This window comes from Thamnophis elegans, chromosome 3 (assembly GCF_009769535.1).
Source record: "Thamnophis elegans isolate rThaEle1 chromosome 3, rThaEle1.pri, whole genome shotgun sequence".
Taxonomy (NCBI): Eukaryota; Metazoa; Chordata; class Lepidosauria; order Squamata; family Colubridae; genus Thamnophis; species Thamnophis elegans.
The window spans coordinates 76,950,452-76,976,008 of NC_045543.1; the positions used below are offsets into that span (position 1 = coordinate 76,950,452).

General features: G+C 39.6%; 2 protein-coding genes across 12 annotated transcripts in view; one reads left to right on the forward strand and one right to left on the reverse strand.

Moving 5' to 3' along the window:
- DOCK8 (dedicator of cytokinesis 8) overlaps positions 1 to 24,826 on the reverse strand; it is a 98,225-nt gene extending 73,399 nt beyond the window's left edge. For 2 of the 5 annotated variants that reach the window (XM_032212914.1, XM_032212913.1), the window contains exons 1-4: positions 20,530 to 20,669; positions 7,796 to 7,898; positions 3,897 to 4,072; positions 879 to 950 (exon numbers count right to left, since the gene is read on the reverse strand). In XM_032212914.1, the coding sequence (XP_032068805.1) occupies positions 879 to 950; positions 3,897 to 4,072; positions 7,796 to 7,898; positions 20,530 to 20,582 (404 nt within the window). In that variant the 5' untranslated portion in view covers positions 20,583 to 20,669. Of the gene's footprint in view, positions 1 to 878; positions 951 to 3,896; positions 4,073 to 5,281; positions 5,328 to 7,795; positions 7,899 to 9,917; positions 10,004 to 20,529; positions 20,670 to 24,746 lie in introns of those variants that run through there. The other 3 variants (XM_032212915.1, XM_032212917.1, XM_032212916.1) reach the window with 3 other exon arrangements.
- Positions 24,827 to 24,833: 7 nt separating this feature from the next.
- The window catches only part of CBWD3 (COBW domain containing 3), a 29,593-nt gene continuing 28,869 nt past the window's right edge, over positions 24,834 to 25,557 (forward strand). For 2 of the 7 annotated variants that reach the window (XM_032212918.1, XM_032212925.1), the window contains exon 1: positions 24,937 to 25,447. The gene's annotated coding sequence lies outside the window, so the exon portion shown is untranslated. The other 5 variants (XM_032212919.1, XM_032212920.1, XM_032212923.1 and 2 more) reach the window with 5 other exon arrangements.

The window sequence follows — 25,557 nt, forward strand, 5'->3', positions numbered from 1 at the left end:
ACAGAAAGAGATAGAGAAATACAGTAGATAGGTAGGGAAAGAGAGAGAGAGTAGGTAGGTAGGAAGATGTTTCCAGATGTATTTATCCATGTGCTGGACAAAGAAATCACTAACACTCTGCAGCACCTAAGACTTGTTTCTGCTGGCACAGCACTTGATCAATCTAATTCTCATCAATCACTCTAACTAAAAAGCTTTCTGAAAGGGAAAAAAAGTTTTTGCACTCTGCAAACATCCCAAAAACAGCCCGTTTTTCGCAAAAATGGGCCCATTTTTTGTCAAAAAAATTGCACGCATAGCCTTATGGAGGTTGAGTGTTGCTGGGGGTTGGGGGGCAAAAAAACGTCCATTTTTGCTCATTTCTGCCCTCCCCAGCCCCCAGGAGCACTCTGAAAGCCTCCATAAGGGTATGCACGGCCATTTTGGTGAAGGGGGCAGGGCTTCGAGAGGCAAAAAATGCTGTATTCGGTGTATAAGACACACCCAGATTTTCCGCCTCTTTTGAGGAAAAAGGGTGCATCTTATACTCCGAAAAATATGGTACTTCCAGATGGAGGTTTGCTAAAGAACCAAGTAAGCATAACTCTAATCTGGGAAATGCTGCTGCATTTAGACAAATGTAAGAGTACAACCATTATTGTTTCCTTCTCCTCTCAACAATAAACAATTATTTTTGGTTGGATCCTAATATTGTATGATTGATGCCCCAATCCAACTGTAGCAAACCATTATTAGTGCCAGTAACATTTTCTGAAATCAATCCATTTAGTAAACCTAATGAGAGTAATTACCACTTACTTCTTGGGTAATTAGATAATTAATCAAAACAGTAGATTTCAACTTTCCCCTGGGTAATTATTGAGTTATGAAGGACTTACTTTCGATTCACAATCAGCCAGTCACGAATATAAGTCTGAACACAGTCCCGGACATGTAAATCCAATTCAGTCCTAGGGAGACGCAAAAATATTTCTATGCATAATTAGTTATCATACATAAAGATGGTCAATATAATAACAGCAACATGGCTATTCTTCTCACGTAATAAAAAAATATTTTTGAAGTGATTTTTGTTGTCTCCAAATCTAGTTTTCAAGTTAAATTTTTGAACATCTTATTCAACATGCTATTAATAAGAAAATATCATCTATAAAAAAATAACTTAAAAATTAAAGTATACTGATAGCATTATGAAGTATAATGACTATATTTTAAAGTACAAACCACATAATGTAAATAAACAAATATCAAAGAAAGGGACTGGGGAAGCACTGGTCTGCTAAAATACAGTCCAGAAAAAAAGGGACACAGATAACATAATCCCTTTGTTTATCTTATCTGACAAAAAAGATGCAATTCATTGATGCAGCACATGCTTTTCATGAAAATGCTCACTCCTTGGATCTCCAGATCTATTAATAGAAAATACTTAGAGAGAGAAAAAATGAAAATTTTTATGAAAATTATTTTGATGAAAATTAAAATGTTCTAATGTTTGGGATTGTTGGCGTTTTCTCTGGTAGGCTACACCGGAATTAAATAGGTTTGCTACAATCCAAAAATTTCAAAGAAGAATTTTAATTGCAGAAAAGCTGAAGGTGGGGTGAAAGAAATTCCAGTTGAATATAATAGTGAACTCAATGTTCAGTCTTTTTACAATTTTTGTCCTGGCCATACTATACCATGTGCTAGCCAATACCCTTTTTAGACATAAGGCTCAATTTCCATCTTTCTCTTGTTCTGGAAACTTTAGGTTTATTACATTTCTCCATCTATGTGAAGACTGTGTCCCTGACCACTGAGTGGCAGTTGTGCAGCAGTAGACCTTGGATTGTACTCATAGGTGATCAACCCTCAATCACCACAGTCTGGGGTCCAATTATATGTGCAAACTATAACCCTGGGTCAGAAGGGAAGCAATTTTCTTTGGAACATAAAGAGAAAGAGAAAGAACTTTTCCCATTCAATATAGTCTCAATATAAACTGTCCTTCTTTTTCCATAGTTTGTTTGTATCCTTATAAGGTAAGCTCTTATAGGTATTGGAAGAAAGAATAGTTCATGTGGCGAAGCCAGAAAAAAAATATTGCTAATGTATTGCCCTTAGCTTGCCACTAGATACAGTTAAGAAAAACAAAGTGAAATCAGAGGAGCTTGTGACAATAGGAATGACGCAAAACCCTAAGGTAAGTAAAAAGTTAAGGTCAAAATGGTTTGTACTGGCTCCATATTTTAAACTCTGAAAATCTGAAACTGTATCAACCTTTGTACTTATTTTATTTACCATCATTCTATCATCATACATTTTACAAGGAGTTTGCCCTGGGTGAATAAATGTTTAGTCAATACATTTATGAATACAATGTTTGAAAACAAATTTATTTTTCCATAAATTCTTTTAAGTATTATAGTGATATCCCAGAATATGTAGATCATATTCAGACAAAATTTATGCTGTGATCTGCAGCTCCTACACTTCAAAAACATGCGGACTACAAAACTCGATCAGGGCAAAGCAATAGATGCAATTTACATAAGACTTCCATAAAGCTTTTGATTCAGTGATACATGACAAACTACTTCTAAAACTAAATTCTTATGGCATCTCTGGAGCCCTGCATAATTGGATAGCTGCGTTCATGTCAAATAGACAACAAGTGGTCAAAATAGGGAGCACCCTATCAAATTCTGCACCTGTTAACAGTGGTGTCCCCCAAGGCAACATTTTGGGACCAACACTCTTTATACTTTACATAAATGACCTTTGCAATCATATTATAAGCAACTATGTTCTCTTCGCTGATGATGTAAAACTATTTATCATCACTGACAATGCTGCTGCCCTTCAAAAAGACCTTGGCTATGTGTCAGAATGGTCAAACAATTGGCAACTTCAAATCGCAACCAACAAATGCTGTGTCTTACACAATGGCAAAAAAAATCAGGACACAAAATACAAGCTGGGTAGACACGACCCTGTAGATGACCCTCTCTATCAAGGACCTTGGAGTACTCATATCTAATGATCTAAGTGCCAGAGTCCACTGTAATAACATTGCCAAAAAGGCATTAAGAGTTGTTAACCTAATCTTGCGTAGTTTCTTCTCTAAATATTGTACTGCTAACCAGACCATACAAAACATTTGCTAGACCAATTCTTGAATACATCTCATCTGTCTGAAACCCGCTCTGCAGATCGGACATTAATACAATTGAGCAATGAGCAAGTCCAGAGATATTTCACAACAAGAGTCCTCCACTTTTTTGCTTGCAATAGAATACCTTATGCCACCAGATTTGAAATTTTGATCTTAGACAACCTAGAACACTACCTTTGATGTAACCTAAGCGTAGTACATAAAATTATCTACTACAATGTCCTACCTGTCAATGATTACTTCAGTTTCAACCACAACAATACATGAGCACACAAAAGATACAAACTTAAGGTAAACCACTCCAAACTTGATTGCAGAAAATATGACTTCAGCAACAGTGGTCAATGCCTGGAATGCACTACCTGACTCTGTGGTTTCTTCCCCAAACCTCCAAAACTTTAACCTTAGATAGCCTACTGTCAACTTACCCCATTCCTAAGAGGTCTGTAAGGGGGGTGCATAAGCGCACCAACATGCCTACCGTCCCTGTCCTAATGTTTCTTTATATTCGTATCCATTTCATGTATTCAAAATCATGTTTATACTTATACATGTTATCTAATACATGCTTGATTAAATAAATAAATAAATAAATAAATAAATAAATAAATAATAAGATATTTGTCAAAACACTGGATAACCAGAATACATTGATGAGAAATACTTCTGGTTAAAAAAAAAACCCAAAATGGGAACATTAAAAACAGGTTTCAACTGCTTGCTTTAAAGGTTTCCTCACTTTTCTTCTGGTAATGATGGTTCCAAGGTTCTATGCTCCTTTGCAGCATAAACCACCTCCAAATCATCTTCAGGAAAATCACCCAATTCTTGCAAGAGATCTGAATCTAGGCTATTCAGCTGCATCATTAAGAGACCTTCGAAATCCACTGGTTCTACAGCATCATAAAACTGAGGCTAAAGAAAGAAAAGAAAGAAATTTTTTTTATTTAGAAATATACAACACATTTCTGGGTTTCCATTAAATATTAACCTCAAATGCACTAACACCCTAAAAAGTTCATTTTATGGATCAAGAGTAAAGGGCATAAATCACATACAAATTCTTACACGTAACCCTAACATTTAAGCCGACAGTTTTTTTAAAAAATCAGGCTACTTGAACCTTAACTTATTGAAAAATGACGAGAATTTGTTAGACAAATAATACATCTTCTCCTTTCTTCTACCTTTTTTCTTTCTTTAGTAATGTTAGGCAAAATTATACAAGCAGTTTCATAATTAAAAACAAATTGTATCTAGTTTCATTAGGGAAGTGCCATGTGCTGCATAACTAAGCCAAATGGCAAGATGCGAATTACCTTATTGAGAATGTGGTCACAAAGGAAGATATTGTCACAAGCTACCAAATTTGAGAGCCGTACAAATGTTCTTGCCACAAGGAAGACTACACTGAGTAAACTATCATTATTCTTCTCCTGTTTTATTTTATTTATGTGTTTTTTAACTCATCTCATTTTTATATTGCCCATTTCACATAAGTGACTCTGGATGGCTTACAATGGTACTCTTTAGAAGATTTTGCAGTTGAAAATATCATCTAGAGAAGCTCTGCATACAAATGAGAACTTAGAAAAATCAGGATCTTCAATCAGTAAAGAATCTCCACCTGCCTGATTATGATTCATATGTAAAGCCCTTGAACTCTATTCAGCCATTCTAGCCGTTAAAACAAGGAAGTTGGGTACATTTAGAATTAGCATACATAATTTTTGAGTTATAAATAACCTTTTTTTCTGTCATAATTTTGACTGACAGTGTCTGGAGACTGAGATTGTCTTCTAAACCACATTTATCCCATTGTAATTTTTAATGTGCATTTAGCAGATTATACTAAAAATTATAAAAAATAATATATATTTAAATATACATATTGTTAGCTAGCTACAGACAACAGCAAATTTCTTTGTTAAATAAATAATACTTCCCCAAAAGTCGGATACATAGCACATGCCCAGACCAACCAGGAATTATTGAGAGGTGACAAATATGTAGGGGAAAGAATTGTTATGGAAAGATAAAAACCATTAGTAAAAAGAAGCAATTAAGATTTTGGCAGTGAGGTTTATCTATAACAAGCAGCCTACAGAGAAACAATTAACATACCTTTTTAGTGCAGTAAAATTAGCAGTATGATGCAATCAAAATGGTGGCTAGATGAAACAAAAAGTAAGCAACTTGGCAGAAAGCCTTTTGAGAACAAAATACACACTTTTTATCATCCAATGAATCTCCAAGAAAGTTAAACCGACAGCTGCTCAAGTTGAGGAAGTGAATTAGATGTCTTCAAGAGACAGGAAATATATATTTACTATGTTTCAGTTTTCAGAACTGTGGGTTCCTAATAACCTGCTTATTCTTATTAAAATACAGTTAAAAGGTTTGAAGATAAATATATAAAATAAAGTTCTGCAAAATTCCATTCACTTTAGCAGATATTAAAATCAAGAAGGAAATGTTGTCTCTTAATAGTAACATTTGTAATCGGTGATGTCTACAGAAAGATTGTACAAATGACAAAAATTGGCTTTTTCTCATCCTTTTATAGAGCATTATAATATCTACAAAATAGGCTTCAAAAGGAAGAGAGTTTGCAGTTTGATGGTGCGATAAGGCTTTTGTCATTTTGATAAAAGCAGCAGAACTTGAAAACTCCTCTATAATGTTCTCTTAAGATACATGTATTTCACAATATTCATGTGTTAAATGTCCACACAGACATTGTACAATATTAATTGTGAAAGATGGTGCTCTGTTTCAAACAGATTTGAATCAGTTAAGAAATAAGTTGTATGGGGCTGTTTTTTAACAGCACATTTCCGGAGAATCCCATAACATAAACATTCATCAGAACATCATAATGAAATCAGATGGATTCACAGGTGGCTGAACACCAGAGCCAGCACATGATCCTTGGTCCATCTATGTCCACATGGAGAAGCGTATGCAGTGCTATCAGGGTTCTTTCCTGGGCCCAATACTGTTCAACATCCTATTAAATGACTTAGATAAGACAACAAAAGGCATGCATATAATATTTGTGTATGACACAAAGCAGGGGAAGGTTGCTAATACTCCTAACACTGGCTGAGTAACAGTACTTGTGAGAGAGGTTTGGGGGTCTTGGTAGACTACAGATTAAAGATAAGCCAACAATGTGCAGAAGCTGCCAAAAAGTGAATGCAACTTGGGGTTACATCAACAAGATCACAGGAAGTTATAATACTGCTCCATGTTTCATTGGTAGGACCAAATATGGAATACTGTGTCCAGTTCTCATCATGACACAAAAGATGCTGGGGAACTGGAAATAATGAAGGGAAGAATGACAATAGCTTGGAAGCTAAATTCTACAATGAGTGGTTAAAGGTACCTGGTATTTTTAGCTAAAAGAACCAAAGAATAAGGGAACATATGACAGCAATCTTCTGATACATGATAGAATGGCATACTGAAGAGTATATTTATTATCCTTGAAGGTAAGACAAGAACCAATCAGTGGAAGCTTTACATTGAGATACAAACTAGAATTAACAAGGAATTTCTTGATTGTGAGGATTATTAAGCAATGGAACAGACTGCCTTCTGATTTTGTGGTTCTCTATCATTGAGAAAGCATTGTCCCCAGACAACTTCATAGTTATTATAGTTTTATATTAAAAAGACTAATCTGTTGTCTTTCAATTCAGATTAGATAATATCACTTTTAAATAATCATTTTTCCAATTTAGGCAGATTCCCACTTACTTACATGTACATACATTTATTGGAGCCAATGTCTGTCAGGGCACCTAATAACCATAAACTCTGTCAGGGTTCCAGCCAATCTCCTAATAAAATCAGGAGCGTCAAGCTATTTTACAAAAAAAATCCAGTTGTTTATTAGGAACGCCATGTCAGCATGACCTAAGTGAAGCCAGCTCTGACTTCACCCAGTTCGTGTTTTGCCTCTGACCCTGTTGCCCTCTCCCCCCAAGGAGTGTCACCAGTCACTTTCCCCAAGGAACCAATTTCACAAATCATAGAAGTCACTTCCACCAGCCATTGCGGTCTCCATGGAGATGGCCTTGACTTCGGCCATCTGGGATGTGTTTTGTTTTCACTGAGTGTGAATTCCTTGGTGCAGCTGCGAGGCGTGATTTCCCATCCCCCTGTCTATGACAACTCAGGAGCAGGTCAGGAAAGCTTCGCGAGTTGACACTTTAAGGATCATTTTAAAATAATAATAAGCGGGAAATTCGCAGTTGAATCATGAGAGACATAATCCTTTTCTTCAAACACTATTCTAACCTCCTATTCTTCCTATCTGATAGATATAGTGTTCTTGCTCATGTTAACTGGGATAAATGAAGCACAAACACTAATAAGGGTCAGTTTAGTCTACTGACTACGGCACTAGAAACCAGGAGACTCTGAGTTCTAGTTCTGTCTTAACCATGAAAGCCAGCTGAGTGACTTTGGGTCAGTCATTCACTTTCAGCTCAATTTACCACACAGAGTTATTGTTCTGGAGAAAGGAGGAGGAAGGAGTATTAGATACATTTGTCACTTTGAGTTATTTATGAAAAAATAAAGGTGGAATTTTAAAAAAATCTTTAAAAAATAAGTTTTTACGCTCACCAGATTAATGGAAGAAAAACCAGGCGTACTATTACTTCGCTGACAGAAGGGTCCAAAGGATAGTTGCTGCACAAACTGCCGTCTTATTTCTGCTGAGGAATGCCTTCAATATAAAACAACAGAATTTGTTATACCTGTCACATTTAACTGAGCATATTTTCTTAATATTGGAACACATTCCATGTAATCAAACTGTTGCCTGTTATTCCGGTTAGCATTTTTACCGACAATATAAAAATGACATATGCAGACGTCTCTTCATTTGAGAGTGTTTTTCTGTCAAATCCAGGGAGTAGGATCTTTCTACAGTTCCACACCAACTCAGGTGCCTAGTTTTATGGGCCATACAACCTCAACCATATTAGGAAGCGCAGACTTCAACTCCCAGAATTTCCTAATCAGCACTGGCTAGAGAATTCTGGGAGTTCAAGTTCATACCTCTTAATGTTGTGGAGGTTGAAAATCACTGTTCTAAACATTAAAAAAGCCTTAATTTAATGAGCTTGCTAATTAAAGAGGACTGCTCCTGGTTTCTATTTTTATCTTTTATTAAGCCAGATACTGAAGATATTTGCAAAAATTTAAAACAATGTCACTCTTCTCATTAATTTTTTTATTTATTAAAAGTACATGTTTTTCTTGAAAAATATTTTAGTTATGTCAATATGTAATGTATTTAATATTATTTTTACATGATGCAATAAATAAATATTCTATGAGTGTGTCACATTTATTTTTTAATGACTGTCAATAGATATCACCCAAACACTATTTTGGGGCCCTCCATAATTTTTATAGGCAAGGATCCTGAAAGAAAAATGTTTAATAAACACTGTTCTGGATAAATACAGGGCTGTGGTATGGGTTATTATCCACAATTGAGTGTAATATTTCTATTGCTAAGCAAGGCGGTTGTTAAATGAGTCGCACCCCAGTTTACAATCTTTTTTTGCCACAGTTGTTAAGACCATCACGCGGTCACTAAGTGAATCTGGCTTCTCGCATTGACTTTGCTTGTTGGAAGCCAGCTGGGAAGGTTAGAGATGATGATCACATGACCCTGAGACAGACCATCTGTCATAAATACACGCCAGTTGCCAAGCACCTGAATGTTGATCACGTAACCATGGAGATGCTGCATAAGGGTGGGAAACAGCTGTAAGTCACTTTTCCAGTGCTGTTATAACTTCAAACAGTGACTAAACGAATGGTTGTAAATCAAGGACTACCTGTACGGCAGGCAGCACAGAAGACGACGGCTTTGACAAACAGAAGGAAGATTTGTTACCAAGGCAACAACCAGAGAAATGTGGCATGAGCCATTACCAAAACAGAGATTTGTGAAAACGCCTCAAAGAAGCTTCCAATTCCCGTGAAGATAAAGCAGGGGAGAAAGGAAGCACGTTCCGATTTTCAAGATTCAGTCCCAATAGCCCTTCTAACAAAAGTAGTTTCAGGCCCATAGAGCGTCTGTTTCTTAGTCTTGCATCTTACCACAATAAACTGAGATCTCAAATACATAACATAGCATAACCTGTCAACCGTACTTTGTTGCAGTTTTTCTCTCTGCTGCAGCTGTTTCCCTCCCCTCCCTTTTTTCTGGCCAGTAAATCATGTTTGTGATTAACAACATAACCCCAGAAACTACTCTTGAAATGGTGACAGATTGGCCATAAGTCAATCCTGTTATGGACCAGGAAGAGGAGGTGCAGCAGGAGCAGCAGAGCTCAGGGCTTCTAGCAGTGGTGGAATTCAAATAATTTAACAACCAGTTCTCTGCCCTAATGATTTCTTCCAACAACCAGTTCACCAAACTGTTCAAAATTTAACAACCGGTTCTCTCGAAGTGGTGCAAACTGGCTGAATCCCACCCCTGGCTTCTAAGAATAATAGTACTGACAGGGCAGATTCCAGCAATGTTGAAGTTAATGATTCCCCTTTGGTTGAGAGAAAAAAACCAGGACTCCCTACCTGCAACCACAAACAGCTTTCAGACTCTATGATTTTCACCCCATCCAGTCCCAAACAGAGGCCTGCATTAAAGATACAGCTACAGAGAGCAGATCAGATGGGTCAGCCAAGAAACAGGCTGGCAAGAGAAGAAAGTCCAGCAATAATGTACTTTAGCCATGCATTTAGGTGGTGGCTCAGTGCAGCTTCTTTATTAACTTCCCTTTCTGAGAGAAAACGCTGAGAATAACTTTTCAAGTCTCAGCTCTGGTGCCATGCTTTGACCTCTGGATTCCACCTCGCTGCATCTCTCCGCTTTTCCCTTTGTCATTTGTTTGTTTGCTTCAAAAAAACGTTCTGAGTTTGCAGAACTCTGGACTGTAGCAGGCAGCCAGCCAGCTAGATATCTTGTTGGCTGGCAGCCAGAAAGGCTGGCACCAGAAAGGCCTCGCCAAAATATTTATATGACAATAATCCATAGGAAAGTGTGAGACTAAATTCAAAATGCTAAGAAAATGCCTAGAAACAGGAGTTAAATGTTCAAGTTAAAAGACACAACACAGAAAAAAAAGAGGCTTGTCAAGATGAGCCAGCTATGGTACAAAGTCAAATTTAGCTTAAGTATCTTGGTAGCTTACATTTTTGCTCTGCAGAAGATGAGCACCCTCTAGTGGCTGTAACAGAACAGAAAACTGGTTAAGTAAACTGGCCAAAGGAGGATCAAGCAAGAATGAAAGATGAGAATGAAAATGAACTCTGGTTTATTTTTCTAGTTCATCTATCACAATAATGAGCTGTGTGACATACAGAATTACTCCAAACAAAAGTCTGATAGCAATGGGATCTGATTAGTCACAGCAAATATATACATCTTTCTCTTTAAAATCTTATATCATTCTCTCTCCAAAATGTTCATTTTGTTGCATAAGGGAGCTCTGACTAAGCAAATACTTCGTCTTTCTCTCTTGCACAGTGTTTCTGTTTAGTGGATAAGTATTCCAAGTTTTCCCTAGATAGAAAATAAGATTCCACCCAGAGTCATCTTATTAGAGAGATAGGGGGTATATAAATTTAATAAATAAATAAAATGCACAGCTTGGTGAGAAATAAGATTTTATTAACTTCATATACAGCCAGAGCCAGCTCTCGAGACACTGCAAATATTTTCCACTGTTTTAAGATTTTGCTCAAAAGTGGAAATTAGCAATAGGAAGTAAACATGTCACAATCTGCCAGGGTTGCTACAAGTCAACTCACTCAAACACAAACTTCTGGAAGCCACTAAACAGGAAGGCCTGCGTATGACCACAAATGCTCAACTTACTCTAGTTGAACATTCTTCACTCAGAATTTATAAATCCAGGTCATATTTTACAGGCCCCCAAAAGCAACTGACAGTTGATACTATCATACGCTAACAGGACGGCCATGAATTTATCAGCACACTCCCTGAGCACGATGTAAAACAAAAGCCAACTGCTATGTGGGTAAAAGAAAAGGGTGACCTTGTTAGACTTCAAAACAAACAAGAATTCACAACAAAGTAACTTGTTGCTTTAAATGAGCTTTATAGTGTAAAACTATATAAAACTATAGGAAGAAATAGAACACATATATGGGCAAGATAGAAGAATTTGGTCTTTTATCAACAGCAAGTCAAAAAAGGCAGTTTCAAATACAACCTACTTAAATCTTTTTGGGCTCTTAATGTGTGGGTTTCTTTTTTATTGTTAACATGTAGTTCTGCACCCTATTTCTCTTAAAATGTGTACCCTAAAATAATCCTTTAGATAGATTACTAAAATGGTCAGGATGCAAAATAAAACCCAAAGTATAAAAAATAAAATAAACACATTAATATCTGGAGATGATAAAATCCCAGTAAGCATTAACCTAGGAATGTGAGGTCAGAGTGTGCTTCTCTTTTGATACCCTATGGGAAAAAAAACAGACAGCTGAGAAGCAACTGTTAGCAGGAAGATTAAAAAAACTTCCTTCAGCTGTTCCTTCAATGACCAGAAGAATGGAGGATTAAAGGCCATTTTAAATCAACTTGGCTAACAAGAGCTAAGCCTCAGCTTTTAGCTCTCTCTTTGTAGAGCCTTTGTCTATTTCAGTTTAAAGATGCCAGGACTCACTCTATAACTGGGAAACTGGTACTTCCAAAGCAGGGGTGGGCTTCAAAAATTTTAGCAAGGGGTTCTTTCTGCCTGGTTGCTGGGTGGGTGTGGCCATGGTGGGCATGGCATAGTCAGCCTCCTGCACCATGGCAGGGTGGGGGCATTTTTGCCCTCCCCGGGCTCCAGAGGCTTTTTTTGAGCCTCCGGGAGGGTGAAAATGGTCTCCCCAGGCTCTGGAAGCCCTCTGAAGTCCAGCCTTCCCGAACCTCCGGTAGACCTGTTTTTCGCCCTCCCTGAGCCTCCGCGCGTGCTCTGCACTTACCTGCATCCAAAACGGGCCGCATGGGGACTCCTGGGGGGAGGGCAAAAGGGGACAAGACCAGCCAGGAGTGGGATTTGAGGGTTCTCCAAACTGCACAGAATCTTAGCTAGTTTTTCTGAACCTCTGCAAACCCCCAGCAGCCCACTCCTGTTCCAACCCAATCTAAATTTGTTATCAAATGATCCATATTTGGAGATTTTTTTTAAAAATGGGTATGAGCCATCATCCTACCTCTTCTTTGTTCTAAAAATGGACAATTCACCAGGCCTTTACCTTGGCCAGGTTGATGCCTTACCCTTCAGAGTTCCCCTGGGAGCATTAAAAAAAACCAGTCTACATTAATGCCAATGTTGGGGTGGTTTAGGGGTGGGTTTCAGGTGGTTCGCGGTGGTCCCCGCGAACCGGTTGGTCGGCGAACCCGGAAGTAAGTAACTTCTGGGAACGCCGAAGGATCCACCTGCCCACCTGCGTTTCTTACCCGGTTTTGACGAGTTCTGCGCTTCCATGCATGCGCAGGATGCATACAGCGCCCGCGTGACCCTCCAGGAGCAGCTGGAGCATCGCACAGATGCTAGTACGCATGCGTGCACTGCGTGCATGCACGAGGATGCCGCCGGCCCCGTTCCAACCAAACTGGTTGGAACGGGGCAAGAAACCCACCCCTGGGGTGGTTGTATAAAGTCCCTGAGCCACATCTGTTGCTCTCTTACAGGGAATCTAAAATGACATTCATTGATCCTATTCTAAGAAATACCCTGGCACAAAATATGGTGCTCATTTCATCACTTCTATCCAACCAGGATTCTGATGTATTTTTCCAGGTTGCCCAATGCTACACCTATGTTCATTCTATTTGACCTATTTGTGATGTAAGATTATTGTTAAGTTTCAGTGGTGGGTTGCTCTTACTATCACTACCAGTATGCTGATCACGTGCTCACGCATTCTGTTCACGCACGTGTCTGACTTGTGCTGTGCACACATGCGCAATCCACTGCCCCTGCGACAACCAGCTGCTTGTTGGGACTCACACAGGCACCACACACTGTGTGCGCATGCGCACTTTGACGTTTGCCATAAAAACAGCTATAGAGTGCGGGCAGGCGGGCGGGCCAAACAAATCATCATACTGGTATGCTCTCAGCTGCTCCTGGCCACTACTGGTACGGCTGTACCGGGCCGTACCCGCAGCAACCCATCTCTAAGTTTGGAAATCATCACTATTGCTTGTATTATTTATTGTTAATTTTATGCCTCTTTTATCCATCTCTATATATTTTAGTGGAGAGAGACAGGAGAGAGAGTGTGTGTGCGGTCTAGTGGTTAAGCACCAGGCTAGAAATTGGAGACTGTGAGTTCTAGTCCTGCCTTAGGCATGAAAGCCAGCTGGGTGACTTTGGGCCAGTACCTTCTTTCAGCACAACCCACCTCAAATGGTCACTTTTTGTGGGGAAAATAGGAGGAGGACGGTGTGTTGAATATGTTTGCTCCCTTGAGTTGTTTGTACAAATAATAATGGGGAGATATTATGTTTGTATGTGTAATATATTTTTGTGTATGTTATATTTTCTGTCTTAAAGGCCATGATTAAGGATTGGTGATAAATGGTTAGTTTCCCTTAAAACACTACTTTTATAGGAATGTAATTTTTTTTCCAATATAAAGATAGTTGGAAAAGAAAATGTTAAATCTGATTACAAGGGTACACAGTAGAGTAAGGTGACCAGACGTCCCGCTTTTGGTGGGATAGTCACGCTTTTTCACAATTTTTCCCGCGTCCCGGGTTTTTTTTAAAAAGTCCCGATTTTTTTAAAAGTTACGAAAAAGCCTCCAGCCACCGAGGCTCTCCTAGCAACTGGGAGCGTATATTCTTCTTCGAGACGAGCGCATTCCCGCCCGCGCGTCCCTGGGAGCTGTTGCCAATGGCTGAGGGAGGAGAAGACTTATTCCATGTGGAGACCACGGACTTCCGTCATGGATTTTTTCTTTTTCTGTTGCTTTGAGCAGCCCCTCCCCCCCCCCCTCTCTCTCTCTCGGAGCTAGCTAGCAGCTGCCTCCAAGGCTGTCCAAGCTCAGCCCCTCCCCCGCCCTGGACTGCTGCTTTGCCTCGGCTTCTAAATTGGCATTGCATGTTGTTTGAGGAGGGGATTACTGTGCCATAGAAACACAGCGTATGTCTCACATGGCTGATAACCTGGTCTCTACAGAAGAGGTAATTTTAAAAACTTTGGAGCGAATCCAGAAAGAGGGGAGAAAGAGGCTGAAGGAGTGTGTGAGGAGGGGGGATTTTCTAAACTCCATTGAATCCAGAGGAGGGGAGAGAGAGAGAGAAAGAAGGAGTGTGTGCACGGAGGGGGGAAACGTCCCATTGAATCCAGAGGAGGGTGGAGAGAGAGAGAGAGAGAGAAAGAGGGAGTATATGCACAGGAGGGGGGATTTTCTAAAAGTCCCATTGAATCCAGAGGAGGAGTGTGTGTGTGTGTGTGTGTGTGTGTGTGTGTGTGTGAGTGTGTGTGAGAGAGAGAGAAAGAGAGACTATCACTAAGTGCTGTAGCTTATGATTCTTGATGAATGTATTCTATTTTATTTTTTTTATGTACACCGAAGACAAATTCCTTGTGTGTCCAATCACATTTGGCTAATAAACTATTCTACTCTACTCTACTCTACTCTACTCTACTCTACTCTACTCTACTCTACTCATTTCTATTTCAATTCTAATAAGGAGTTTAGCTTCTCTCTCTTGAAAATGTAAGCTAGCATAAGGCATTATAATGCAAGCTAGCTTTAGCTTTCAAACAGTTCATTTAGTGATCAAAGTTACAATGGCATTGAAAAAAATGACCAGTGACCATTTTTCACACTTAGTGACCATTTTTCACACTTAGCAACCGTTGCAACATCCTCATGGTCACGTGATCAAAATTTTGATGTTTGGCAACAGATTCATATTTATGATGCTTTCAGTGTCCTGGGGTCATGTAATCACCTTGTGTGACCTTTTGACAAAATATAAAAATTTTAATCAAGCCCCCCCCCCCCCGCCCCCGGTCAATGGTGTCCCTCTTTACCAATATGAAAATCTGGTCACCTTACAGTAGAGACTATCATGTATTGTTTACAATTCTTTTAAAGAATAAGCCCAGCTCATGTATTCCATAACTATAACACAAACAGAAAAACAGCATTTTTTCACTGTGGTGATAGCATACAATAGCCAGACTTTTCAGGTTCTGAAGTTAGTTATACATTCTTTCAACCCTGTTTTGACATTTCAACAGAAAGAGACTTCAACCCATTGTTGGAAATGTCTGAGATTAACCACAAAAAGAAATAAATATTTAGGGTTATTGTTTTAATGCCTTAGCTACCAGAAACTAAAGTTCTACGACTGAAGAATGTGAATTGAAGAATGGGTAGAAAGAAATTTGCATCTGTTTCTGCTGTTCAAAGCTTCACTTACGATTACTAAGTACTTACTACGACTTTTCAGTAACCAGTTTTTCAGGTAAATCAAACAGCAGCCTGGCTATTTCCACACTTAAAGAGAATATCCAATGTCACCATTTTTTTCCAGATGTCACATACACGTGGGCATGGGGCTTGTGACACATAAAACTCTATTTAGTTTCCATCTAGATTCCATTGATTACATTATGTAGAGGGGATTATTCTATTCACAGTCTGTACTTATGTTGGCTGCCTTACATACAGTATATATATAATTCCTAATGCCTCATTTCATACAGACCTAAGGGAGGAATTAACTTATGGCTCAAGAACCTTTTTGGCCTCCAGACATGAAACCAGGAGACTAAGTGGGTCTATTTCTCATAGCAAAACATGTCACCTACTTTTAGAAATGTATATTCTCTCCTGGCACATTTAAAAGGCAAAGCAACAATACCAAGTGAATTGCTAAAAGACAGAGTGACCCAAATCCAGGGGCAGGCTGCTACAGGTTCACCTGAGCACCCATAGCTAACGTTATGGACGGTTCAGAGAAGCTCCAAATCCCACCCCTGGCCGGCCCCACCCACCCCACCCCCTCCCCTCCCAGGAGTCTCCACATGGCCTGTTCTGGATGCAAGGTAAGTACAGGGCCCGCACAGAGGCTTGAGGAGAGGGAAAAACAGACTCTGACCAGCCGGGAATGGGTCTGTTTCCGGCCTCTTGAAGGTGGCAGGTTTCACCCTTCCAGAGGCTCGAGGAAAGCCCCCAGAGCCTGGGGAAGGTGAAAACATCACCCCCACTGTGGTGCAGGAGACTGACTAGGCTACGCCCACTCAGCAACCGGGCAGAGAACCCATCGCTGAAATTTTTGAAGCCCATCTGCGCCCAAATCCCAATCAAGCCAAAGCAAGCTAATCTGCCAGGCAACAATGAAAGAAACCAACAATCTATGTCTGGCTGCAAAACATTCACACATTCTCATGTGTGGGAAGTTATCATCCAGCCCTCCCCCAGAAAAAATGAAATATCCTAGGAAATATTGAAAAGGCAGAATATTTCTCTGGATATGAAAAGAAAGAAACATGTTTTAAAAGACAGAATAGTTGCCTATAGCTTCCTGCCCATCCTCACTGTTAATGGGCCATTAAGATGGCCAAGCTAGTCCACTTTACATAATAAAGATTTCTCCATCAGCTACAGGAAAGCATGATAATATTGGCCCTTTACTCAACTGACCACATGGCATCTGAGAACTCATCCATACCTGGATTCAAAACACAGCCTAGAGAGTTGCCCCTGCATGCCCCCATGGGGAGTCTGACAACCAATCAGAATACTTTTCTTACACAGGAACAGGAAACAGAGAGGTGGGACTGAACAGGTTATAAAAAGCCTAGCAAGCCCCTCCCACGGCCCTTCTCTTCTTCTCCACCAAATTGAAGCATGTGATCACCTTTTCTGTTCAGGGCTCAAGCCATGTGGCCCTGTCCAACAATAAACCATCTTTCCAAGCAGCCTCCATGTCTCCAGTGTCTTTTTCCCCACTTGGAGCCGAACCCAGAAGGACATTTCTTTCATCACATGTTATCATCATTAGATAACATTTGCAGGATATATTGCATTATATTAAACTGCTATTCTGCTATCATTAGACTTTCTCTTATTATGCACAAATGTCTATCCAGTGACCACCAGTGTTTATCATGAGAAAAATAATTAACAGTCCACAATTTAATGAGAAAAATATATATAAATAGAAAATTTGCAGACCCTTTTCAATTTTGTTTCTGAGCTGAACCCCGGAACATTACAAATATTTTAGTTTTTGACTCAACCAGAGTACAACTGACTTGAATAAAACATATTTTCTACTTTTTGCACAACCTCAAAATGGATCATTTGGAATTTGTAGATGTTGTATAATAAGATCATTGCTATTACAGCTTTAATTCAGGTTTGCAAAGAACTTGCATCAGCTGACAGAAATTAAAAAACAGATACATTTTCCATTAAGAAGGACAATGAAGACAGAAAATGGTTTTATTGTTTGACAACATAAGTCCTTCAACGCTGACATGATAAGGAAACTGACTCCACAAGAGAACTGGAAGCTTTATTGAGATAAGCCAAGGGTGTCCAATCTTGTTCACTTTAAGACCTGTAAACTTCACCTCCCAAAATTCATGGCTGACTGGGGGATTCTGGGAGTTGAAGTCTACAGGTCTTAAAAGTTACCAAATTGGACACTGCTGAGATAGACTCTATTAGCACAATTTTCAAGTTTGTGTTTTTCCTCTCATTCATCTTACAACTCAATATCAGAAAAGGGCCAATCTGAGTGTCTTCCTAAAACCTTCTTCCCCCAGGTTTAAGGAATGCTTTTGCCCTTTCTGTTTTTGTAACAGCCTCTGAATATTTCACTCAAAGTCACTGCCATGACGCTCTGCAGACAATAGGTTGGGTCCTGCACATCACATGAGCTGGGCTCTTTCCACAAATGGAAAGAATGAATTGAACTAAAAAAAACCAAAAACCCAGGAATTGTTTGCATTCATTTTCTGGGTTTTACTCCAAAAGATATCATGGTTTATAGCCCAGAACAATCTTTGCTTTATGTTCTATTTTGTAAAGAAAACAATGAATTTAGGGACCTGACTTGGATAACATGCTGAGGAAGATCTTGGAAAGATTTCCAAGTGTGATCCCTAGATATGAAGTATGGTTGCTTTTTAAAGAAATAAAGGAAACACCGTAAAATTAAATGCAATGCAGAAGAAGAATTATAACAGGCAAGGCAAGGTGCATTATAAAGTTCAAAAGTCAGTTGTAAAGTATGTTGTAAAGTACATGTAAGGTTTTGGTCCCTCTCCGACAACTCTGATGTTCCCTCTTGATCTCACAAACTGCCATAGTTCCAGTCCAAAAATCTAAGAGATATTTTGTTTCACTTTGTTTTCTATAGTGAAAATAATTTATTATTCAAGACTGTAGTCCTTTTTTTTTTACAAAATTAATTTATCTTCATCTTGGGAAAGGATTTTAAAATTAAAATAAAGAACAGTAGTTACAAAATGTGTTCTTGTCTTTCATGTGATCTAACAAGATTACAGAATCTAGAGTTAAAATATATAGTCGGGCTTTTATCTCTATTGCACTCTGTAAATAAACATAATACTGTTTATCCACAATATGTAATATCACAGCTTCGGATGGCCAAAAACAACACTCCATAGTGCAATCTACAATATCATAAGGATTTGAATGATTATAGCTGTAGTATTAATATTAGAGTTGAAATATTAAAATAAATATTGTAGTGCCCTACTGGATTAAAAGAAAATAGCCTGGGAGATATTTCAGTTGTAAATCTGGTAATATACAGATAAATAATGATACTGTATCAATATCATTACTACAGATTAACAACTGCAACTGTCCTGTCTTTTTGCAACAACTCAGTACTATTTGCAAAGCAAAATGTATAATGATTTAAAATGTAATTCTGTAAGAAACATAAAGGACTCACTGAAGTATAAAATCACATTATGAAATAAATTGAATAAGCGCAATGAAGTATAAAATGAATTCATTGACTAATAATATTGTTGCAATGGGTACTGAAAAATACAGTCTAAAGGCAAAAGCAAAAAGTATAGGTTTACATATATTATTCCTTTTGGAAAAAAGTATCTCACGTGAAATTAACACTTGCTAAAAGTCTGGTCAGTTCTAAATGTCAGGTCTTTTTTTGTGTGTGTGACCACATATTCAGCAAGTCAATCTATTTAGTGGTGTTTAATAAAAGTCTGCCCTAAATTTCTGTCTGCTGTGCGATTGCACAAACCGTAAGACATGACGCACTGTAACCACAAATTACATGTTATTTCCTCACTGTCTTGCCTCCAGCTTAATCCCGTAATATTTACAGAAATTCTTTGTAAAAAAAAGGGCAAAAGGACTGATTTGTGGATTGCAGAGTTTAACTGCTGAAAAAGCCTCATTATACCATGTACACAGGTCATAGGAAAACTCCAGAAAAGTCTTTTGAATTATTCCAAATTAAGTCATCTTAAAGAAGTAAACCATCCTGTTAAAAGATTTACGGATAACATTATAAACAGGTTCAGAGCAAGTTCTGACCAAACACTTGGCCTTTTCTACTTGCCAGAACTATAAAGATGTTTTACACAACAAATAACTGCCTAGACAAATAACGTCTTCGCATAATTATTTACCAGGGATGGTGCTTTTCTAAGGAAGAAAACTGTTGTCTCTAGAGCAGAAGTGTCCAAACCTTGGCAAGCTGTGAACTTCAAACTCCCAGAATTCCCCAGCCAGACTTCTTGGAGTTAAAAAGTCTGCAAGTCTTTAAAGTTGCCAAGGTTGAATACTTTTGCTGTGCTGTAGTGGTGTTAGTTGCAAAGTCGTATCCCACCAATAGAGACCCCATGGACAGCGTTCTTCCAGGCTTTCCTGTCCTCTACCATCCTCTGGAGTCCATTTAAGCTCACTCTTACTGCTTCGGTGACTCCATCCAGCCACCACATTCTCTGTCGTCCCATTCTTCTTTTGCCCTCAGTCTTTCCCATCATTAAGCTCTTCTCTAAAGTAGTAATTAATCTGGCATAGGGGAGTTCTGTACACAGCCAGAATAAAATCCCTTGAATGTGCGCGTCTCTACACACTGGCGCGTGGCTCTCTCACCACATCCGCAGCTCATCCTCACTCACACCTTATTCACTGCTCAAGCCGCGGTTCTCCGTTCCGCCTCCCACTCCACCCAATCAGCCTCCAGGCGCGCCAGCAAAAGCTGCCCGACTCGCGGAGCCGATGAAGGGCAAGGAGAAAACAAAGCCCCTTCCAAGCGCAAGGAAACCAACCAAGCCTACCTGTTGATTTTCAGGGCAAAGGCCCTCCGATCGGAACTGGGCAGAGTAGCCATGGAGGCTTCAAGAACGGCGGCTACTGCTCACTTAACAGGCAGCCGAGCCGGGCCTGCTGTCAATTCGGCGCGGGAAACTTCCGCATTTCACACCTTCCTCGTCGGAAGCAGCCAATGGGGAGGACGCAGCTTCTGCAAGGATGGGCACAACGCTCCTCTCGGTCTTGAAAGGCGCGAGGAGTCCCTGGACGCTAAGGCCACTTTGAGTTCCCTTTTTTAGGGAGTTCCGCAAGCGCCAATTTCGCTGAACCGAAAGGCTTCCTCGTCTTAGTGGTTCTGGCTAGCACAATAGCCGAGGATTAACAGCACCTTCGAGGCCAATCCCGAATTTTGCTTCGATGCCTAGCAGCCCGAGTTGGAACTTGCAAGAGGAAGCCCAGGAACAAGAAGTTGAGAAGAGAATGGCGCTTCAACAAATATTTAAATCTTGCCTCGCTTAGGCGAAAGCTGTTCTAAGGCTTTATGTATGAGCACTGCTGGTTGCTGCGGGAATATAAAGCCCAACAGACCAGGTTGAGGAAGATGGTTTTAAATAACCCGCGCTGAGACCAAGCCTGCAAACGATCAGCAAAACTCCACCCCGTTGAGATTCTACGGTTATTTCCTTTGTATTCTTAGAACAATTTGCAAAGCGAGGAAGAGTCGTTCGCAGTCAAAAGTTCTAACTATTGACAGGCTTGTGCCAGCGTCTTGCGGGTCGGTTAAAAGTGCGGTAGATGTCACTCTTGCTGCACTTAAATCGAGCGCCAGCGAGTCTTACGGGAAGCCCCAGTTGTGGACGGTCCCTCAGGGACTACACGCTGATCGAGGAGAATTCGGGGTTCTCTCTCCTGAGTCCAAGATTCGGGTTTCAGTCAAAACAGAAGAGGTGGCTTCTGTAGTGACTCCTGGAGGTGAGACTTGAGATCAGGCTGCGGGGTCCTTGGTGTTCGCTGAGCTTGGTTGTTTTCTTGCAGGCATTTAATTAGACTAGGTTCATCTCGCACATATGTTAGTCATTCCCGACTCTAGGGGGCGGTGCTTTTTTTACATGCTTTCCAACTGCTAGGTTGGCAGAAACTGGGGCAAGTACAAGCTGCTAGGGATTCGAATCGTTGAACTACTCTTCTGCTCGACAAGCTCAGCGTCTTGTCCCTGCACCCAACTAAGTAGCATCATTGGTGCTAGAAGGGAAAGTAATTTGGTCTGTTTAGAAACCCCACTCCCTTCTAGTTCTGATGATGTTACCTAGTTGGTCAATGAAACATCTGCAAGAAAACAACCAAGCTCAAGGAGCACCAAGGACCCCATAGTTCAACCCCAAGTTACAAATGTTCTCTTCTATTGGGATGGGCTGTTAGGAAGCAGCTGCACCACTTATTGAACCCCGAATCAACACCAATGGCTTGAATTTGCCACCTACGCCTGAGTTAAGAGCACCTGGAGTTAAGCACTGAGACAGTCAAATGCAAACAAATTAATGATAGATTATAAGATTATAAAATCTAGATATGTTGTACGTCAATCATGCCCTTTGCTTGCCATGGGATCTGGGAAAAGAATCTGGAAACAAAAAGGGGCAATTAAAATGACATTGAATTAGGTCCATTTTACAATAAAAGGGCATTTTTTAAAAAATCCAGAATATCTAATATCTAATTTTCACTGGGAGCAAGAACCTCCTTTTTTTGTCCCAGTGCTGATATTACCCATGTGTCATTGCCCTCTCTCATTGCAGTGGGATTAGTAGTGACACAGTATACCATCAGCCTACTTCACTTCTCACCTTTCATAACTGCTTTGAGTAAAGCCAAATGCCCAGTGAATAAAGATAAACATCCTTGCTTTGTCTGGATTATGATACAGAAGGAAATTATTAATCTGAAGTGCCATTTAGTGGATTCATAAATATAATCAGTAATCAGTCAAGATAATCTAATGCTTTCAAGATTATAACTGTCAACTAAAAAGGGGAATGTCTCTTTGGTGGGCAGAAATGGATCAAGATCTATGAAGATGTCTGCATAAAGGGCAGAAAATCAACAAGGTTTCCAACTGCTGGGCATTGAACAAGATATATCTGAGTCTCAAGCGGTCTATTTATTATTTCCCATAATAAATCAAAATACATGTATATGTAGATGTGATTGCAGCATTCACTTGTGGCAAAACAATTACCCATCATGTCACTTTACAGCACCTAATAGTGCACAGAATTGCACAGTGTCCTTGTTCTTGTGTCCGGAAACAGAGTGTTCTTCCCCAGAAAGGGTTCAAGTTGAATGTTTCTTTTTTTCTGGCAGCCTTTCCCAAAAATATTGCAACACAGCAGCAGCCGTGAGGTGACCACACTCACCGCCTACTGTACCTCAAAAATAATAAGACCTCATTGAAACTAAGGCCAAGCGCTTATTTTGGGGGTTGAAAGAAAATAAGACCCTGTCTTATTTTCGGGAAAATACAGTATATTATTTGAAAGTCCCCTGAAACCTGTTGATTCTGCCCTCGAGTGGAGCAGCTGCTTGGGCTTCATAGGCAATAGCAACTGCAGAAAAAAACCCCTCAAAACTATTCTGGCCTCCAGACAGGTTTCTCTCCCCTGCAAAATAAATAACTTAAGGATCCTGCTATGCATTTTTCTTCTAGCTGGCTCAATTATAGAACAGGTCAGCTCAATATGAGCACTTATCCATTTATGAAACCCAAGGCCTTTTAAGTGTTTTACATTTCTTCAGTAGGCTGGACAGTGACGAGAGCTCAAACTCAAGTCAGTGATTTCCTTCCTTTTTTGTAATATATGCATGGCAGATGGTTGGCCTTTTTGTTCCATAAAGAAATGAGGAACACACACTAAAAAAGTTCCATGTAGTAAAGGTGCCAAGACATAAAAAAGCTTTTGCTGTTAGAAAATAAAAGTTTGATCTTGTTGATAAGAGAATATTGAAACTGCAATCCTATAAATCTGTCATGTCAAATTTGAGCTTGATACATTTTGTGGCTTCTGCCCACACATTTTGAACAGTGAGAATATGTATGTCATTCTCATGATTTATTATTAATATTGCTTCTCATCTGGAACAGGAATTGAGCACAGCTCATATGAACCCCTGAAGAGCAACTATGAAACTGGAAAAATGTAATTCTATATAATCTTTGTTCTTGCCACACATCAGCAAATAAACACTTTTTCCATCTGCCTGTCTTTGAGTGCTTTTACAATATGACAGAACCATGTGGAATAGGGCAAGTCACCTTAGTGTCCTTTTTGAAATCAATGTTAAAAGCAGTCCACACTTCTGTGATTGAATTATTTTCCCATTCTTTATAAAGAAATCAATTTTCCTGTACTTTGAAACAAAAAATGTAAGGGCAACAATTTATTGATGGCATGTAAGTGCCTAATAAATCCGTATGAATATGACAGTTCTACAACAAACACCTAATACTGAACACATTTGGGGGAAAGGGGAATTATCAAATTAGGATAAAGACTGATATAAAAGTAAAAGTCACAATCAAGTGTAATAGAGGATTGATGAGAAATAGAGGATTAATTCATTGTAAAAAAAAATAGAGAAGCAAATTCAAAGCATAGTTTTAATGAAGCATATGACCGCCAATAAAGCTTGATTTAAATAAATACAGCAGGGGGAGCTTTGTTTCAATATGAAAAATCATTTTGTCATCCACACTTTGCAGACTTGGCAGTAAATCAGTTTCCCAAGGTGCAATCGTTAAATTGATTTCAACACAATCAAGCAATTTGGGATATCCTAATTTACTGGAACCAGGTGTAATTTTAAGCCCCAGTATGGGCTGCTGCATTGTTGTAAAATAATCTTCATTGCTTAAAGTTCAATCACAATGTAAATTGATCTTTATAATCTTTATTGTCATTGTACTTAAATTGGTAATGTTTGGAATCTATTAAGCCTGGTGTTGCATAACTTTTCCCTGTCTTAATAGATGCGCAGTTAAGGTAAACGCCTTACTCTGATCCATTTATAATCCGCGCTATTGCCTTTGTCGCAGAGTGCAGAGAAAAATACTTATTACTCCCTGGTTGAGTAGAGATACTAAAAGCTTCGCTCTAGGTATCACAGTGGAAGCTTTTGAGCAGCTCGGGCGGGGTGGTCGATCTTAAAATTCAAGCTTCTACTCAGCTTCTCCGTTTTGTTGCCTTACCGACTCAAAACTGTTTATACGGTTGAATGCAGGAAGGGCGGAGAAATCCCTCCTACGGTAACAGGTTGCATCTATCAACGCACGAAGCAAAGGAGCGCATGCGTACTCAGGATAGGAACTTGTCAGTCGAGAGGTGGAGTTACTACAGCGGGAGTCCAAAGCACCGGCGGTAAGCGGAAGTGGGGTTTGTGGGAGGGAGGTGTTGGAAAAGAAATGCGTTGGGTCGGAGGAATTTAGAAATTCATTGTTTGGCTTGGTGAATTAACCCCAACGTGAGCATTATCGCGGGTATATCTGGGCTTACAGAGCAGCTCGATGGGGTTGAATAGGTTTTCCTGGTTCACGCGGTGCTTTATTGTCATATTTCTTCAGTTTCGTGCGAAACAGTCCCATTCGGTCTGTCAGAAAGTCTCTAGCTCGAGGACGTCCCAGCCTTGGGTACTTTGAGACCTAGGGACTTCAACTCCCACAATTCCCCCGTAAGCATGGGTGGCCAGGGAATTGTGGGAGTTGAAGTCCACAGGTCTAAAAATGACTAAGTTGGCTGTCCTTTCTGTAGCTTAAGGGGAAACTGGATGAAGGTGTGTCTCCTGTTTTCTACAGCTGTTGGCATTCTTTCTGAAAAGGCGTAAAATGGTCTGAACCCTTTTCCTTGAAAAAGAGACTTTGCTGAGGTCAAGCCCCCTTCCAAGCTATTTGTGGTGAGCTGCATTTGATCTTTATGGTTGCTTAAAAGTAGTGTTCAACCTGCATTCCTCATTCTCTATGATGAAAGAGGGAGAAGCCAAAGGAAGCTCCTGTTTGAAAGTTC